General features: G+C 41.9%; 1 protein-coding gene across 1 annotated transcript in view; it reads left to right on the forward strand.

Annotated features, from left to right (window-relative positions):
* Window positions 1-14,892, forward strand: part of PTPRT (protein tyrosine phosphatase receptor type T) — a 532,802-nt gene extending 517,910 nt beyond the window's left edge. Inside the window, exons 25-32 of the mRNA XM_050713944.1 lie at window positions 2,014-2,149; window positions 3,151-3,300; window positions 6,264-6,437; window positions 8,596-8,727; window positions 11,809-11,934; window positions 13,324-13,487; window positions 13,992-14,127; window positions 14,825-14,892. Coding sequence (XP_050569901.1) covers window positions 2,014-2,149; window positions 3,151-3,300; window positions 6,264-6,437; window positions 8,596-8,727; window positions 11,809-11,934; window positions 13,324-13,487; window positions 13,992-14,127; window positions 14,825-14,878 — 1,072 coding nt within the window. The 3' untranslated portion in view covers window positions 14,879-14,892. The remainder of the gene's footprint in view (window positions 1-2,013; window positions 2,150-3,150; window positions 3,301-6,263; window positions 6,438-8,595; window positions 8,728-11,808; window positions 11,935-13,323; window positions 13,488-13,991; window positions 14,128-14,824) is intronic.
* Window positions 14,893-18,210: the final 3,318 nt, after the last annotated feature.

Genomic DNA, 18,210 nt, shown 5'->3' on the forward strand with positions numbered 1-18,210 from the left:
GAGTGTCCTGACATGCAGAACTAACAGTCAGAGATGCAATCAGACATGCTAATGGTGGAGGGAGAGCAGAGACTCCCAGGGCTGCCATCAGAGCCAGGAAGAGAAACCAGCTCTCCTGACTTCTCCTAACTCTCCTAATACTTATCACCAGCAACTTGCAGCAAAGGAAAAACTGGGGGGAGGTGTTATGCTAGATTGGATCAGTAGTTTATATAATTTATGTGGATGATGCATTGTGAATCGGAAGACAGTAACAGACCTCAGAAAGAATTTTCTGTGTTAGTGAGTGTTGGACATAGGTAGGTGTCCTTTCTTTGGCTTTCCAGATAAAATGATTGCTCCTGTAACACACCATAGTTAAGCAAACTCTCGTTATTATATGACTTCAAATTCAGAGTGCCTGGCTGCAGAAAACAAGTTTGGATTTGGAGCAGCTACTTGTGCAGTGCTTTGGTCAGAGCTCAGTGCACCTGTTCTGGAAAGGAGCCATGGACGGAGCACGAGGGTACAGAGCAGAGCTGGCTGCCCCCAGATCTCACCCTGAGCACTCCACAGGCACCTACCTTTTAGTGCCACGCTCTGAGATCAGGAGGAGAGAGCGAGAATATGCCCCACAATCGTTTTAAAAAGGAAAATCAGCTAAATCTTTCAACAGTTTGGAGTGGTTTTTGTTTTTCTTTTTGTTTATTGGTTGTTGTTCTTTTTTTTTTTCTGTTCTTTTTTTAATGAGCAAGTGATGAATCAGATTTATAATAAAATATGGCTAAACCAGAGGAGCTGGCAGAAGGGAATTCTTTCAGAGATCTCAGGGCTTGAATTTGCTGCCTTGGTGCTGTGACATGGGTCTGGCCTTGGAAGGAGTCTGAACCTGATTCATCATCACCAAGAAAGCAAGGAGAAATTTTTCATCCTTCACATTTTAATGAATAAATGCCATTTCCTCTCCGTTATTTATCTGCTTTTGAATTTTAATGACTTGTGTTAAGTGGTAATTACCAAATTCTCCCTACCGATGCCTGGCTGGATATTATCACTATTCGATATTTATGAAGTGCCAGGGTCTTCTAAATATAGAAATGTTATAACTATTTGTTAAAATTCTGAAAAGCTGAGAGATAAAGAGAGAGGAAATGCCACTTATTCATTAAAATTCTGCAAATGAAAAATATCTTCTCTCTATTCAGCAGTTGATTAATCTGGTCCATTAATTTATGGTCATTCATATCTCCTTGCTTTCGGCTCTGCTGGAGTTTTCATGCAACTGAAGTTTCCCTGATACAAGCTGAGTTTTCCTTCTTTCTTCAGCATAATGTGAAGAGACGTTCTCCTCTTTCTATCCTTCGCACCTAAACAGCTTTGGATGATTTTTCAGGAGGGAAGGAGGACACAATGACAACACACTTTGCAGGAGATGGTCCGATTCTCACATGCAGCTGGGAGTTCTAAACTGAAGGGTTTGAGTAGTCTCAGGCTCCCCTCTCTGTAATTTTAAAATCCACAACTTGAAATCAGCCTGCCTGGGACCCAACCTCCTCCTGATTAAAAAGGGAAAAGAAGTGTTTGAGGCAAAGGACTGTTTCATCATGCCCACTTGAATAAATGGGCATGCCTTTTCCAAGTCCCATGGAAAGAAAGCCCTTGGAAAAGCCCCCCCCAGCTCCCCTGCCCTCCCAGGCTGTATCTTTTTGCAACCTGTAGGCTGCTCTCCCACAGTTTGATGAGAGGTGCGCAGGTGAACTGACCCATAAAACCAAAACAAACATTTTTCTGAATAATGTTTCTGTTGATTTGCCGGAAAACAAAGCTTTCTTTCCCCCTTCCTGGGTCTGTTTCCCTTTCAAGAAACATTCTTTCACCTCATTCCCTTAAATCCTAAGCCAATTTAACTGGACACGAGAGGGGAGCAGCTTCCAGAAGACAGCTGTGTTTGTAATAGTTATTTTCTCCTCCATAAAGCCCTGCCTCTCCACAGTCCCCTGATCATGCAGGCCCTCACTGTCTTCTCTTTTTTAGTGCCGGGGCCGGGAGAACAGGGTGCTTTATTGCCATCGACATCATGCTTGACATGGCAGAGAACGAAGGCGTGGTAGATATATTTAACTGTGTGCGAGAGCTGCGCTCCCAAAGGGTCAATTTGGTGCAGACGGAGGTAGGTGCCAGCAGGTCTCCTCTTACCACGTGCTGCTTTCCCGTCGGCTCCTCTGCTCGACAGGAGCCCAGCATTTCATTAAGTCAACACTTGCCTCCTCTGTGATGAGATTATACACAACTTTCTTTGCTAAACATAGCCAGATGTACGCTGAATCACATTCACCCACAATTACTCAGGGTCTCAAGACAGGAGGGCAAACCTTGAAGTTTAGTTCTTAGCATTGCTGATTACTTTTATTCTCACAGTAGAAAAGCCAGCTCCTGAATCCTCTCATGGCTCATTCATAGGTGTACTGCAGACTCAGATAGTACCCATTTTGTATAAATTGCAAGTTAAAAAAAATGAAGCATCTTTGATTTAAGCTTAGGGTGCCAATGAAGCAAGCTGCTCCATCACATACCATTTAGCAGCTACACAAACTCCCATGGGACTGCTATTCCTCTACAGAAGCTTTACATGTGTGCTTCCCCTCCTGAGGGACAGAGCGGTCATCTGGAACAGAGAAGGACTTAAACTTTGCTGGACTTCCCATATCCCATTGTTAAGGGAAATAACTTTTCCCAGAAAACCAGATTCTCCAGAGTTTTGAAAAGACAGGTGGAGCAGACTTGTTAGTCCTGTAATTTTTGCTGCTGGTATCATAGGTCTTAAGCACAATCCATTCCTGGCAATGAAGAGACCATTGCCTAGCGATTGCCAGCAGACAAGCTTTACACCCTGATTTCCTCCTTGGCCCAATCCCATTTAGTCCCAGCATTTCTGAGACTGGTGACTTCCCATTTGACTTGTAAATTTGAAATGAATACATGAGACCTCACATTCAATGATGGATTAAATATGCTCACAAAGCTGTCACATAGCACATTGTATAATTTGTCTCCACATGAAACAGCGCCAAATATGCATAGCAGGCATGACTTAAGGAAAAAAAAAAGTGTGATATTTCATGATCTAGATTGAAAATACAACTTTAATATTTTATCCCCTCCCCTGTACAGGAGCAGTATGTATTTGTCCATGATGCCATTTTGGAGGCATGTCTCTGCGGCAACACGGCCATTCCAGTTTGTGAGTTCAGATCCATATATTACAACATCAGCAGACTAGATCCACAGACTAATTCCAGCCAGATAAAAGATGAGTTTCAGGTAATTTCATGTATCTATCTCAGTCATTGCAGCTGGTGTACTGAAGGTGTTTCACAATTTCTGTGTGTCATTTTATGATTTCCATCACAGCAGGGAAGGGGGACACTGAATTGAGGTCTGATTTCAGGTGTTTTTTGTTGTGTTACTACTGGATCAGGCAGAGGTTTGTTTTTAAGCTTGGGGTTTTTCAGTCTCTGGCAAGGAACATTTCCCATCACTTCAATAGAGCAAGGATACTAATTTTCACAGATAACATTGTACTTCTCATTTCAGCAAATATTCAGTTGTTCGTTTCCTTCTGTAATTTATGCAGAAACGTTTATGCTTCAAGGTGCCTTATGCACTGTTCTTGTGGCTTGTACGTTGCTTCAGAGTCTTGACAATCAACTTGTTGATGTAATTCCATACAAAGAGAGAGTGAAGAGTGAGCTCAGTGAGCATTACTTTCTTTAGTACTAATTCTTGATGAACTGAAGCCCTCAGTTCACTCTGTATGTTTTTACAAGTACCTGGTGGTCAGAATGGGAATGACATATAATAAAGCAAGTGCTGGAGTAGCACTGTTTACCTGGGGCAGGCGATGAAATGAGGAATACTCCACATTGTGCTAACACCACTGCTTATCCCACCCTGATAAACTGAGGCTTGGGACACACAAGCCACCAGCTCTGTGGAGTTATTCCTCTTGCACAGCAGAGAACTCACCCTCCAGAACTGTGAGCTGAACTTTCTACTGTTATTCCCAGTATATCTTTAAGTCCCTTCAGGATTTTCAACTAACACCAGCATGTGGAAAAACGTAATATTGTGGGCAATTTGGAGGAAGGTGATTTGGACTGAAAGGAGAGAGAGAGAGAGACACCTCTGCTATTTATTAAGAGTCTGTTCTAAATCAACAGTGAAAAGATGGAGATTCCTTTAACTGTGGGAGATGTCCCTCCATTTCCCAGCAAAGTGCCTTTTCAGGAGCCCCAGTCTGAGTCAGGTGCCTCTTTTGCTCCCTCTCTATGCAACAAGAGAATGTGTTTTATCTGAAACCTTGCAGAGAATCATCAGGGTTGATATAGTGAGATAAAGTATGTGGATCTCAACTGATGACAGTTCAATTAAAAAAAAATCTGGTTTTATCAAGTGATATCAGATCTGTAAAAGTGTTTCTGGTTCTGGATGCTTGGCGTGAAGGAACCAAAGCCTAACTTCATCAAATGCTGTTATGCTATTAAAAAATGTCACCATTCAGTGTGCTTGTTTTGTCATGATACGAAGTGAGATTTGTTGCCCGTGTGTTTGTTCTTTTGAGCTGCCAGGGGCTGGCAGCTCCTTTGGGAAGGAAATGCTCCTCCGTACTTTGCATAAGAAGTTTGTTTGCTGTCTAGTTGTACAATGTTATTTTTACAGGATTTTAGCTTGGAGCATTCTCCATCCCTAATTGTCTGAATTTAATGCAGAAGATGGTATCTTTTTCTACAATCTTCATGAACCACTTGATCTAACTACATGTGTTGGTGCAATTTGTATTATTTAGGTCTCACTGTCCCTCAGGTAAGACTGGATGGATTTCTCATGCACTACACATCGCCTAAACATACAAGAGCTCATTCAGGAGAGCTTTCATAATTTGAGTAAGCACAAATACAAGGGAGTGAGGGGAAGGACATAAAATAGACAGGAGTAAATCACTAACAAGTCACCTGCCTAATTATCTGCACTGTCAGAGATTTCAAATTTCATGTTGCTTCCCATCTCTAAACAAGGGGACTTTATGTAGAATAAAGTTTTTGCATAAATGCAAAAATTATGCATCTACTTTATGCATAATTTAGAGCAACTATATTATTTCAAATTTTACTTACTATGTGTATGTCCCTATATGTTTGTCCTTTCTCCATTCATAACCTCCCTGTAGAAGTCAATCTTTTTGTAAAAATTGTTGGCCCCTAAATATTTTGTGTTCATCTGGTGGTTGCAAAGGACTTCACTGTTCGACTGCGTGGGCTTTGCTTAGGAGAGGAAAACATGACAAGTAAAAGAGGAATGCCATCAGATAGCCACTGATCTACCACAGCTTAAGTGACAGTGTTAAGATGAGTTCACTTGGATTTGCTGTTTTTGACACCTGCTGAGTAACCTGGGACTGGTTTGTCAGGAGGCATCCGCAGTGGATAACACAAAAGAAAATTACATTTAAAGAAACACATTCTGTCAAGCTGTGGGAAAGATAGATAAAGGGTAAAAGACCGGCAGCAAGACCCCGGAGATAAGGTATGGCTAGGTAACAGAAGCATACCGTGTGTTTCTCCACAAGGAAAGGAGCAATCTAAATAATAGAGGCAACAGCTCGACTTTCCTGTTTAAAAACAAACAAGCAAACTAAAGGTCCCCTCCACACACACACACACCTCCTTTCTCTTATTTTTTTGTGTGTCATGTTCAGACAAATCAATAGTTTGACCGAGGAATCACCAGAGGACATGAACCCAGTCAGACGGGTTGGGCGAGCACAAGGTGCTCGTGCACAGGGTGCCCTTGGAGGGACAGGACGTGTGTGTCCACCCCAGGGATGGCAGAAACGTGAGGAGGTTTCACTCCATGACCAGGTCAAAGCTGCAGCTTGTAACGGTGATGGCTATTTCCAACCTCTAGAAAGAGCAGAAGCGTTAACTAACTGCTGTGGGGTTTTACAGCTGGAAATCGTTAGAAGGTGGTTAGTGCCCTGCATTTCTGCTGGAGCTTGCGGTGTTTGGAAGAGCACCTTGGGAGGATGTGCAAACTGCGATGTATTATAACAGCAGCAAGCTCCCCCGTGCTCATTCTTTTTCATTCTCTGGGATCACAAAGATCTGCTCTTCTAAGTACCTTCAGAATAAACATATTGTGCAGATGGCATCCTTTTTGGATGTCAATTCAAAGACACTCAGCCTGCTTCTGTCTTTCCTTCCCTTCTTCCCTCCCCACTTTCACAGACTCTCAATATTGTGACACCACGTGTTCGGCCAGAAGATTGCAGCATCGGGCTTCTGCCAAGGAACCATGACAAGAATCGCTGCATGGATGTGTTGCCCTTGGACCGGTGCCTGCCTTTCCTCATCTCGGTGGATGGCGAGTCAAGTAACTACATCAATGCTGCACTCATGGATGTAAGCAGCTCTCCGCGGGCCCCACTGATGCTAGTCTGCACCAGGTTTATTCATTCTTGGGTTTCTCTTCTGAGAGAAATGGATCCGAAGCAAAAGGACTTCTATTTTCCCTGCAGTTTTTGAGTCTGATCTGTCCAGGCTGGGCAAAGCCACATGGATTTTCTCTGCTTTACAGAAGTGTGTCACTTGGTAATGTGGTAAATCACAGTCTATGTCATTCTGCCTCAGGCTGCTGCAAAAATTTTGTCTAAGAAGCTTTTGAGCATGCAGTCTGAGGTTGTATGTTAGAAAGGCAGACGAACAAAGAAGTGGTGGGCCAACTCTTCCCACTGGTTGATGCATAAGTTGGAAAAGAAACGTTCACGGGGAGCTGCCAGGTCAGCTCTTTGAAAAGAATAGTTTGCAGTGTGGAGTGAGTGATTTATTTGAGCTACTGCAGTTAAGAATATGGGAGTACAGGGATTGGATGTGCAGAAAACTTCAGGGCTGAAGGACACGAGTAAAACTGATGTGAATCTGTCTGAAGGTGTTTTCCCTCGCTTTGTTTACAGGCTAGAACCTCACAGCACAGGTCATTTTTATGGGGTGACTTATGCTGATGGTTTCTTTTTGCTGTGGTGCTTAGCTGCCTTTGGATAGGGATGCCTTTAAAGGCACTAATTATTGCAGTTGGAGTGTCTGTAAATACAGTCTGGGGTGAAGTGTCATCATTTTTTCCCAAGTGATGTTGAATAGGGTCATTTATTATTTTTTTTTTTAATTTTGTCTGTTCTTTCAGTCTATGGGGAACAGTGATAGTACTGCATTTATGAGGTTAAGTCAAATGATCATAGAACTAATTTTAGAGAATTTCTTTTTTTCTTCAGAAAATTGTGATGTCTTCACTGCAAATATGCCCAAGGAACATTTTTTTTTCTTTTTTTAAAGTGTGTTTCATGCCTTAGCAAATCTGTAGAATCAATTCTCTTGTTTCTTAGAGACTGGGAAAGTGCTTGCACATTTTGGCCCTCATTACCACAAAGCACTTTGCTAATACTTGTATCCTTCCATACAAAATTCCTAATTGCATTTTTTTGTATATAGAAACTTTGTATGAAGAAAGAGGGAAATCCCTTCCAGACTGATCATTTCCCGACAGCTTTCCTTTTCCCATCAATTTTTCACTTCCCATCACCCTGCCCATGCGTGCAGCCACCCCACAGAGCGGTGCAGGGCACGATGCCGTGTCCCCCTCCCAGGGGGACACTCCCTGGGCCACTCACACTTGCACTCACAGCTGGCTCATGTGGAGGAGAAAAGGCAAGCCCCCACGGCTGCCATCTTAATACAATGGGTATTTATTTATTTACTTATTTTAAATCCAAAATCTTAATCTGTGTCTTTGCTTGTTTTTTAAAACCAAGCATTGTACCTTTTGATTCATGGCTGCTTCACAGAAGTACAGCACAAAGGATGTAGCATTTGTAGGCTCGTCTGAGCATTGCCTGCTGTGGTTGGAAAGCGATAGTTTTGAGCTTCTGTCCTTTCATGTCCAAGTGCCTCTCAAACATTCATTAACACAGCCCCGCAGAGGTTAGGACCACAGTTTCCCCCCCTCATAGTTAGGGAAATTGAGGGCAGAAGGCTTTTTTGAGGTGGAAGAGTAGGAACAGAAGTTGAATGCCAGCGGTGCAGACTCTGAATACTCCCCCCTATCCTTTTAAAGGATGGCTGTGACCCAGCTGTGCCACTTCTGGAGCACCATGCCACCAGGGAGCAATGGCAGATGGGGCTAATCCCTCCACTAGGTACTGGAGTCCATTGCAGCAAAAAGGAGAGCGTTTGCTTCCAGCTGTTTTGTTTCCCATTATTATTATTACTGATAGTAGTAAGAGTAGAATTAGTATTATTTGCTGAGTCTCAAAATATAAATAATTGATTTAGGTAATCTCTGCTCTTGTGACACTTCTTTAATGAAATGTCTTCATTGGGAGCAAAAGAATCCCATTATGAGACGTTCATTCATTGCACAGTGATAACAAGGAGAAAGATATGTGATTTGTATAATCTGGTTAAATGGCTCAGATTGCCTAGCCATAGCCTCCCGGGTATAATATTCATTTGAATAAAAGTTGATTGATTTTTTTTTTTTTTTTAACTAATCTTATTCTTTTGTTAGAGCCACAAGCAACCTGCTGCCTTTATTGTAACTCAGCACCCTTTGCCCAACACCGTAGCAGACTTCTGGAGGCTGGTGTTTGATTATAACTGCTCCTCTGTCGTGATGCTGAATGAGATGGATGCAGCACAGGTAAGTGATTTTTCATCATTCAGTCATGTAGCTTTATTCTCAGATCCAAAGGGTTTTAAGAGGGTTTCTGCTGCCATTTTCTTGTGGTCAATAAATAAAATAAATGATGGGAACCAGAATGTAAGAGGTGATGGTTTGGGGTATTAAGAAGGATAAAGGACCAGGTCCACATGCTTGACCCTTTCTAAGGCAGCTAATTCTCACTGCATTTAACAGGGATGAGATATCTAGTATGCTGCCTTTGTTGCGTATAAATTCTCCTCGCAAACCGATTTCCATTTCTCCTGTTTCCTCCCTAAAAATATGTACTTCATGCTTGCCTGTTCACCCAGCATTTCCAGAAGAATAAAACCCAGAGATACACTGAAAACCTAAGAAGGACCTTTTCCCTGAGCTTTCCAATGAAATTCTGTAGTACTAAGAGGAGTGGTTTGCACCATTTTCGGAGAAGCACATTGTGCTGTGTATTTTTTTATTTTTTTTTTTATTTTTTAAGTGTCATGTGTAAGTTGGTTTCTTGGCCACCAAACACACCATTATTTTCAGAAGTTGAGCTTGCAGGGGGAGGAGCCGTTGCTGTTGCTCCTGTTCCAGAATTTCCAGCCACCTTGCTGATGAGTGGCAGAAGATAACAGCTTTCAAAAAGGCGTAATCATGCAATTTGTGTGAAGAGTACGTTTGGCATTGCTAATTCACCCATTACAGCACTTGTTAAACAGGAGAAGAACTCTCAAGTAGTTGGTACTTCATGGATTAATTTTTCATTTGTGCCTTCGCTGTCTTCAAAATTTTACCACGCTCGAAGGCAGCAGGATTATTGGTCTCTTTTTTTTGGATGGTAATGGAGAAACCAATCACCTGGTCATTGAGGGGAGCTCCCTTCAGGGTGGAAGCTGTGGGATTTCATTTCTGTCTGTGGTGAGAGCTCTGCTCAGAAGTGGGCTCTCTTGGTGACCTGCTGAGTCTCAGCCCTCTGTGCGAAGAACTGGAGGTCCTGTGCATTTGCTGCCTCCTGCCTGATTTACCCAGCCTGCTTCTGAGTCTTGGCATGGCTTCCAGAGGCGGATTTCATCTTTTCCTTTATCTCAGACACTTTAAAAGAAAAACAGAGCGTTTTCTGGAAACCAAGCGTACTTTCTCACACTTCGTTCTCAGAAACCTATCAGCCTCAGACAGTGTTATTCTTGCCGACTATCTTTCTGCAGAAGACTTTACCTGCTTTTTTTTTTCCCTAGAAAATTTCAGTTTTTATGAGGTAGTTTTCAGGCATGGAAAAGGAGATTTGGCAGTGAATTAAGTCACTTTGACAGTTATTCTAGCATGGTGTCACCTACCTCAAGTCTGCAGCCAACGCCAAAAACACCCAGCTAGCACTGGAAGTTAAGGATAGCTTTGAAGTTTGTATCTTATGAGCTCTCAAGGCAGGGTGTGAAAGTTTGCTATCAGTTGTGAAAGTGAGATTTCTGAAAAGGAAGCTTAACTGTTACGACATTATGCTTGCACTGTTATTGTACAACAATGTTGTTATTATCTAGCTGCTCATCGTTGCCTAATCCAGGCACGACACCATAAGCACAACAAAACTGTCAGTGTATGGTTGCATGCAAATGCCACGCTTGTGTGCTTAAGCAGGATGTTTTACTCATCTACATGAATAAAACACAAAAAAGTTACTTACACAAAAGCTGTAGTTAAAACCAAATAAGTGGTTAATGAATAAAAATGTGGTTAAAATAAATAGGTCAGTGAGCCTGTAATGTACTATGCAAGAAAAAAGTACAAATAAACCATTTGAAGTTCAGAGAACATAAACGGTTGTTTTAAGCACTGTATAAGCAAGCATATGCGTTTGGGTGGATGGTCATTCACAGACCTGCTTTATGAGAAGCAGGGTTTTTTTTAATTCAGGTAAAGTTTAATCTTTCCCTTCTTTCTGCTGCACCTTGAGGTTGTTTCCTAAAGCACCTGTTCAGCTCCCATCTCCATTTCCTTGTCTATTGGACAAATGCTTTGAGAGGAAATCTGTAGGCTGCTTGAAAGTCTGGAGGAAGAGTAAAGACAACCTTCAAAGGAGGATTTGCTTATGTGGTCTTGACTTGCTTCTTAATTTTGAAAAACTAACAAGGGCAAAGATGCATACAATTTCATCCCACCCAATTCAATCCCATATGATCAAAGGAATAACAGGAATACAGAATTAATGCAGTAGCATGCACACACATGACAATATTACTGACAGTGATTGAACCTGAAAAGCCTGAGATCAAGTTCAAGTGAGCATCTAGGGGTTTCAAGACTTCTCAAAAATTACACTTGAAAATAGGAAGAAAAAAAAACACAGAAAAATACAATCTCAGCAGAAATTGCTAATGAGATCTCATGCAAAATATTTTCTTGCCATGATCTATTTCCAGACGGGTTTGAAATACTTAGATTGTAATTTCTGTGAATAGTAGTGTGTTTTTTTATGCTTTGAATTCAGTAGCATCAGCATAAGAAAAATGACTTCCAGCCCGCTTTACAAACTTCAGAGGTGCAGTTGTGGTTCACCCAGAAGTTGAAGTTGCTCTGGTTGCTCTCAGAGCTAACTCGTTTTCTCTCCCCTGCTCGCTGGCAGAGTCAGAATGCCAAAAAGTTCATTGCACAGAAAAATTCCACTTTGCTTAAGATTAATTTTGTTGATGTGTGTACAGTTTCCTCATTAACTTCAAACCTATGTGATTCCTACTACACTTACCTGCAGACACTGGTCTTTTAATGCTCATTTTAAATCTATGCCCTGTTTGTTTGCCAGCCACTTTTCTGCACCTTTACATCCCAGAATTCAATCAGAAATTGTGTTCATACTGAAAAAGGAAAAAAGTCAAATGTCTAAAATATGTTTGTTTTTGTCTTCACATTCATGATATAAAGAAGTTTCACAGAGCTAGAAGGAGGTATTTTCTGAGCAAATACATTCTGTAATAAGGGATTTGCTATGGATTTTGAGCTGGTTATGAATTTGAAGTGAAAGAAGACCGATCATGCATTGCCTTGTTAATATTAAGGTGCTTTCTGCTTTCCTTTCGGTGTTCTCACTAGCTCTGCATGCAGTACTGGCCAGAGAAGACGTCCTGTTGTTATGGCCCCATTCAAGTAGAGTTTGTTTCAGCAGATATCGATGAAGACATCATAAACCGGATATTCCGGATCTGTAACATGGCCAGGGTAAGATCAGTAAAATATCAGATTCCCTATTTATTCTCAAAAATATATTTAGGGAAGGGGAGGAGGCAGAACCTAGACTATGGTTTAGAGATGCTGAATCTCTCACCTAGTAACAGAATTCCACTGCAGAATGTAGTAGCTACTTCCTTTAATTAACATTTAATTGCATCAGTCTATATTGGTAAAAGGCTCTTGGCTGCAAGTAGAAAGTGGATGATATGAGCTGAAAATCTGTATTTAAATGGAATTCATTTTTCTATGTATATTTGAGAACAATTAATCACTTAGTAGCCAATATAAAACCATCAGTATCACAGGAAATAAACTGAGACAGTGTCAAATGCTCTCCATCTGTTACCTACTGTGCATCGTCTCTGAAGACAAATGCATTGTTTACTGGCTTGACTGGACTCTCAGTGGCCACTATTTTCCTATAAATAAGCAACTACTGTTTCTGTAAGCAACTTTTTGTCTGTGTTCCTCATCTCCAATATAGCTGAAATGATAGAAACAAAGTTTATCTGCATGCTGGACCCAGGCAATGCAACTTCAGGGCTACAGGGAGAGGGAGGGTTTCAGCAGGGAATTTTTCTCTCATTAGTTGTTCTCCAGATCGATTATCTCTCTTTTTTTTTTTGTTGTTCCTTTTTTTTTTTTTATTCAGAAGTGGAATCAGGCTCCAAAAATTACATTTCCATACTGTTTAACACATCTGTCTCTGATTGTGTGGTCAGAGCCTGTGCAGCAGTTCAATTACGCCATTATGGAGTGAACCTTGAGGTCTAACTACGTGAATGGCTAAATCACTTACCTATTCACCACCCCATAGCCCAAGCCAATTGCCTCTGAACCAGGGACAGCCGTGAAGTCCTACAGCTAATAAAAGTATGGCCCTGGGACTCACACCAAAGCTGGCTTGTAAATGCAGTGCTGGCAGGGTGGATGCTGTGACGTCGTATTTCTCTGCACCTGTCTGTATTCACCACCAACAGCCACTGCTAAAATCCTTGTGAGGATCCTTTCTACCATGGTCCCCAGAGATTTTTTCTGAGGGCCATCTTTGCCTTTAATTTTTATGGCACACCTGACCTCCAGCAGAGGCTACCAGGAAAGTATATTCTTACAATTTGATGATACTTTTTTCTCTAGTGGAAACGAAAACAAGGGATCCTTAGCAGATGTTTTCTGCCTGACTTTGTAGTATCTGAGATCATGGTTATCATGCAGAATACTGCAAAGTCTTCATTCGCGACTCAGACATCACATACCCAGAGCTGGAGGATGCTAGCATTAATGATATGAAATTTAGAGGGGAAGATGTCATGTAATTGGTACCCCCTGCTTCCTGCCACATTCCCATTAGCATCTTGAAAATGCTCTTTGTTTCAGCCCCAAGATGGATATCGCATAGTTCAGCACTTGCAATACATTGGCTGGCCAGCATACAGGGACACCCCTCCTTCCAAACGCTCCCTCCTGAAGGTGGTCAGAAGGTTGGAGAAGTGGCAGGAGCAGTACGATGGGCGAGACGGCCGCACTGTTGTCCACTGCCTGTAAGTAGGACTGGAAAACGTCTGTAGCCTCACAAAATGCGTCTGACAAGGACCGATTATGGATCTGGAAATCTGGTTGCTTGCCAGGCTTCAGCTGGGGAAAACGAAGTTAAATTACATTTGTAATACACTTCAAGTTGAATATTGTGCTATATTACCTCCTGGCCCAGAGATTTTACTGATTGTGGTGAGGAGTAGCCAAAAAGTCTCTGCTATTTTCTGCTGTGATCAGCTCTGACCATGGAGCCCCAGAGGAGCGAAGAGGAGCATGGCAGTGCCCAGGGCTTCCTCTCTGCCACTGCCAGGGATGAGCTTAGCCCTTCCCTCGTGCCACAGCGCTGCCAGCTCTCACACTGCCCCTGCAGAACTGCTTTTCCACAAACCCATGAACTTTGTCAACCAGATTGCTGAATACAGACCTCTCTCGGTGTACGTGCTGCTGTGTAAGTAGTGCTCTCTTCCCTTGCCTGGCTTCATCTGTTGCCTCTTTTCTTCTGCACCCAGGAACGGTGGGGGACGTAGTGGCACCTTCTGTGCCATCTGCAGTGTGTGTGAGATGATTCAACAGCAAAATATCATTGACGTGTTCCACATAGTGAAAACGTTACGGAATAACAAGTCCAACATGGTGGAGTCACTGGTAAGTTTTTTTTCTACACTTCACCCCACCCAGCATATGCAGGGGGACTTCAGTATAGGTACAAAATTTCATGGCTTAGCCCAGCATGAATCAAACCCAAGCATAATATGAAGCCAGCAGAATTAAATTCAGTCCTATTTTAGCATATGCAATGAGTCCCTCAGTCCCACTACTTCTCATTTTGAGCAGCATGGGGAGCAGAGCATCCCACACCCAGCTGCTTCCAGGAGGCCAAACCCCAAGTTGCTGTCACCATGGCTATGGGAAGCGGGTAGGATTTGTCCTTTTGCATATGCATATAGCCTGGTGCTTATTGCTGTTACATGCCTTGAAACCAGGCAGGGAGAAGAGTCTGAAACCCAGACCATGCTTCCTGCAACCAGAGAGATGAAACTGTCCTGAATTCAAACATCTCAATCGATCACACTAAATTCTTCCTCAAAAGCAGTGAGGGCATGGAACATGAACTAATGAATAGTCCATAGGGTGGCTGTCTCTTTGAGCATTTTTCTCTTCCATTGATGATAACATCTCTTAGTAATGCTTGTTCAGTATCACATAGAAATACAATTAATGTTTGCCTGGTCCTGCCAAATGTTTAAGAAGGAGAGAGGAGGTATTTTTGGCAGCTTGTGGAATGAGGCTTCAAAGAGTACATCTGCATCCCAGCATCACTGACTTCTGTTTTGTCTTTCAGGAACAGTATAAATTTGTATACGAGGTTGCACTGGAATACTTGAGTTCCTTTTAGCCCAGCGAAGGGAGGGGAGCCTCCGACATGGTAGACCCCAACCCCTGGCAGACGCTTCTCCCCTCTCCCACGTTAGAAGGCAGTAACAAGTGTGGGAAGGAAAACCTCTCCTTCCCAGAGCAAGAGACTGAGACTGCACAGACCTCGCTGGAAGGAGGAGATGATGCCTGTGTTTGCTGCTGCCTGCTTTCTATTGGAGCATCTACCGCTTCTTAAATAACCTACTGTACGAATTAGCAAAATGGGAGACAGACTGAAAGACTGGACTTTCTAATCCCCTCTGACTTCTCTCCTCTTTGGGATTGTATTTTTGCTCTCCTTGCCGCAGAGTGGGGAAAGTATGAAACCCTTAGGAAATTCTCTTTTAAATGTTTCCTTTTTAAGTTATATTTTTATTTTCAAATCTCAGTCTTTAATTTTTGAATTTCATGCAGCAGTCATTTGGGAAAAATGAGATAGCCATAGGGGATCTATGACATGTTTCATTACAATTTGCCTACCTTACCTGTGTTTGTTTTATTTTCCAAATGAAAAGGCCAACACCAAAAACCACTGGAATTATATTTCTGTATCTGGTTCCTCTTAGCATGAAAATAGATGATGGAGATGAGAAGTTGTTCATGGATTCACTGCCTCGGCTTCTACATGTTTCCTCCCAGTTTCTGCTAGACTCCCAAGGCTGTGTGCATGAACTGGTTACATCTCTACTCCGTGTTCATTTCAGTGCTGGTGAAGCAATAGCATTAATGAGTTTCCCAGCCACTTAAACCCTAAGGTTAAATATTTGCATCAAACAAATTGCATTTGTCTTGCAACTTTGGTAACTTTGTTACCATATTTTTCAAGTATTTGCTGGGGTGCAGTGTATCTTTGAAAAACAGGGTATAAAGTAGGTGTTATTGATCATATACTATGTATTATTATTTTTTTATTTATTATTTGTATTGCCGTAGAACTTAGGACCCCTAGTCCTGACAGGACCCTGCTGAACTAGACACTGTGCAAAGAGAGAACAAAGAAGGTTCCTGCTCAAGAACTTAGAATCTGAAGGTAATCTTAAAATTGGGTTTGATCGAGGTTTCCTCACTGTTTCCAAACTGTTTTACAATCAGGTGTAGCTGAGTGATTTATTCACATTTCCAGCCCCTGCAAATTTCAAAATGGTAACCCATCCAGGCTGTAGGAAAGGGTGATGTACATACACAGAAACCTGTTCTGACATGTGCTCAGAAAAGTCTTCGACCAGCACAGCAACTTTCCATCTTAAGCAACACAGCTTTTGTTTTGTTCTGCAGAAATGCCCGTGCAGCTCTACTTCTTTGTAACAAACATCAGGTGTGTTTTGCCATGGTTCTGGATCTCATTCTGACTTCCTAGAAGCTAAGAAATTGCTTTTCTAGAAGAGTATGCTTAAGTAGTTGATCACTAAGGTCTGCAGGATAATCTTAGAGAATTTTAAATGAACAAAGACTGCAATATTCAGTACTTCAGTTTAGCTGTTTATTTTTCTTGAGGGTGCAGGGATACAGGGTTGCTCTGTGTGTAAATTAGATTCTGGGAGATGCAGGTTTCTTCAAATACAGACTTGTTAAAAGCTAGACTGAATGTAAGAGTTTTCCTTAAACTCCACTTTCGTACCACTTTGTAGTTTTCCACCCCCAAGTAAATACTCAGAGACTGTGCTGGGAACTCTGTTGTGTTAATGCCTGGCATAGAGAATGCCAGAAGCTCAAAAAAAATGTACTAATTCCACGTGTAAATTGAAAAGGCACCTCTGCTTCGTAGACATTCTTTTCTAAAAAATTGTACCTTTGACTTGACAATGAAGTATGAAAATTAAATCTGATAAAAGCAACTCGACGTAAATAGACCAGTATCTAACTAAAAAGTTATCTCTGTCAGGACCTGCAGCAGACTTAAGAAAGGATGCTTGGTATTTGCAAATGGAACAGCAATAATCCTCCTTCCTGCTAAGCAGAGGAGGGGCTTGCAGAGGATGCTGAACTGTTTAGCTCATGTTCTTTCCAAGAAGCTTTGGATTCTTGGCTTCTTACAAGTGAAAATCTTGAAGGTCTTAAATGTGGTGGACTACAGCATCCTTTGATGTAGCTAGAGTGCCACAAAGTATTGATGAGAACCCCCTCACAAGTTCCTCTGCTCTGTTTTAGGTTGGTCTTCTCTGTTGCCTGCAGAAATCCCCTTTAGTTTATATTGGGGCTTCAGGTGAATGTCTGGTGTTACAGGAAACAAATTACTTGTTTGATTTACTTTTTTTTTTTCTTTAACTTTTTTTTCTGCTAAGCTACACAAGCAATTCCTCAAAAGAATAGAAGACAAAGCAAAATTATGACATAAAAATTAGAAGGAAGGCAAAATACAACTGTTTGGATTCCAGGCATAATTGCTGTAACCACAGCTTGCTGTAACAGCATAGGTCAGTAGTTGGGGGCCAGTTGCAAAGAAGAGGAAGGAGGGAATCCTGATCCCAGGATGGGATTTTTCAACTGCCCAGGTTGAAAGAAGGTAAGGAAGAACTACCAGTGAAATGTTCATGACTTCACCAGCTCCAGAAAGCCAGAGAGATTCACTCCCTGTAGAAGCTTTGGAAATATTAATTAGTATTTAACATTCTGTTAATTTTACGTGGAAGCTAGCATACCTCTAGCTACTGAAGGACTAGTTCAAGCTCTGAGGTTAATACCCAGGATAAAAGGAATAGAGAGGTAGAAGAAATGGCAATATAACCAAAAAAATGTCAGAGGTGATTCCAGGCTTAACAATAGCATAGAGGAAAGTAGATTTAAAAGCCAGAAGTAAGCCTAGAGGAGGGATGTATACATGGAGAGAAGCAGGTGTTAGATGAGCAGAGCAGAATAGCTCTTGCAGTGAAGTTGTTTAAGGTCTTGAGGTAGGTCTGAACATATTTTCATGGTTTGAAAAATACTAGTACAGGGTCAGTGGCAAGTACGAGCTGACGTGTTTCGTGTGCTTGTAGCCCTCTGAGAATGCAAAGTGATGTTAGCAGTGAAAGGTGTTTAAGCTACACCTTACCTTGTATTTTCAAGAAACAAGTTTAATGCAAATGTTGTGAGTTTGCACAGCCCAACTGTTAGTCACAACTGATTACGTGCCAGCTCAGTTCAGTGTTTCAGCTTTCTTCTAGTGTTCAGCTGACAATCAGCATTGAAGGATGCTCAGCAAACACTACAGGTGGTTCTGCTTATGGACCCAAACTGTTATATCAGCACACAGCTGCATTGATTTCAGGGGACTGACCTGGGTCTGTGTTGGCTCAGGGATTTACACTGTTCTTTGCTACTCAATGCATATAT

Source organism: Cygnus atratus, chromosome 16 (assembly GCF_013377495.2).
Source record: "Cygnus atratus isolate AKBS03 ecotype Queensland, Australia chromosome 16, CAtr_DNAZoo_HiC_assembly, whole genome shotgun sequence".
NCBI classification, from domain to species: Eukaryota; Metazoa; Chordata; class Aves; order Anseriformes; family Anatidae; genus Cygnus; species Cygnus atratus.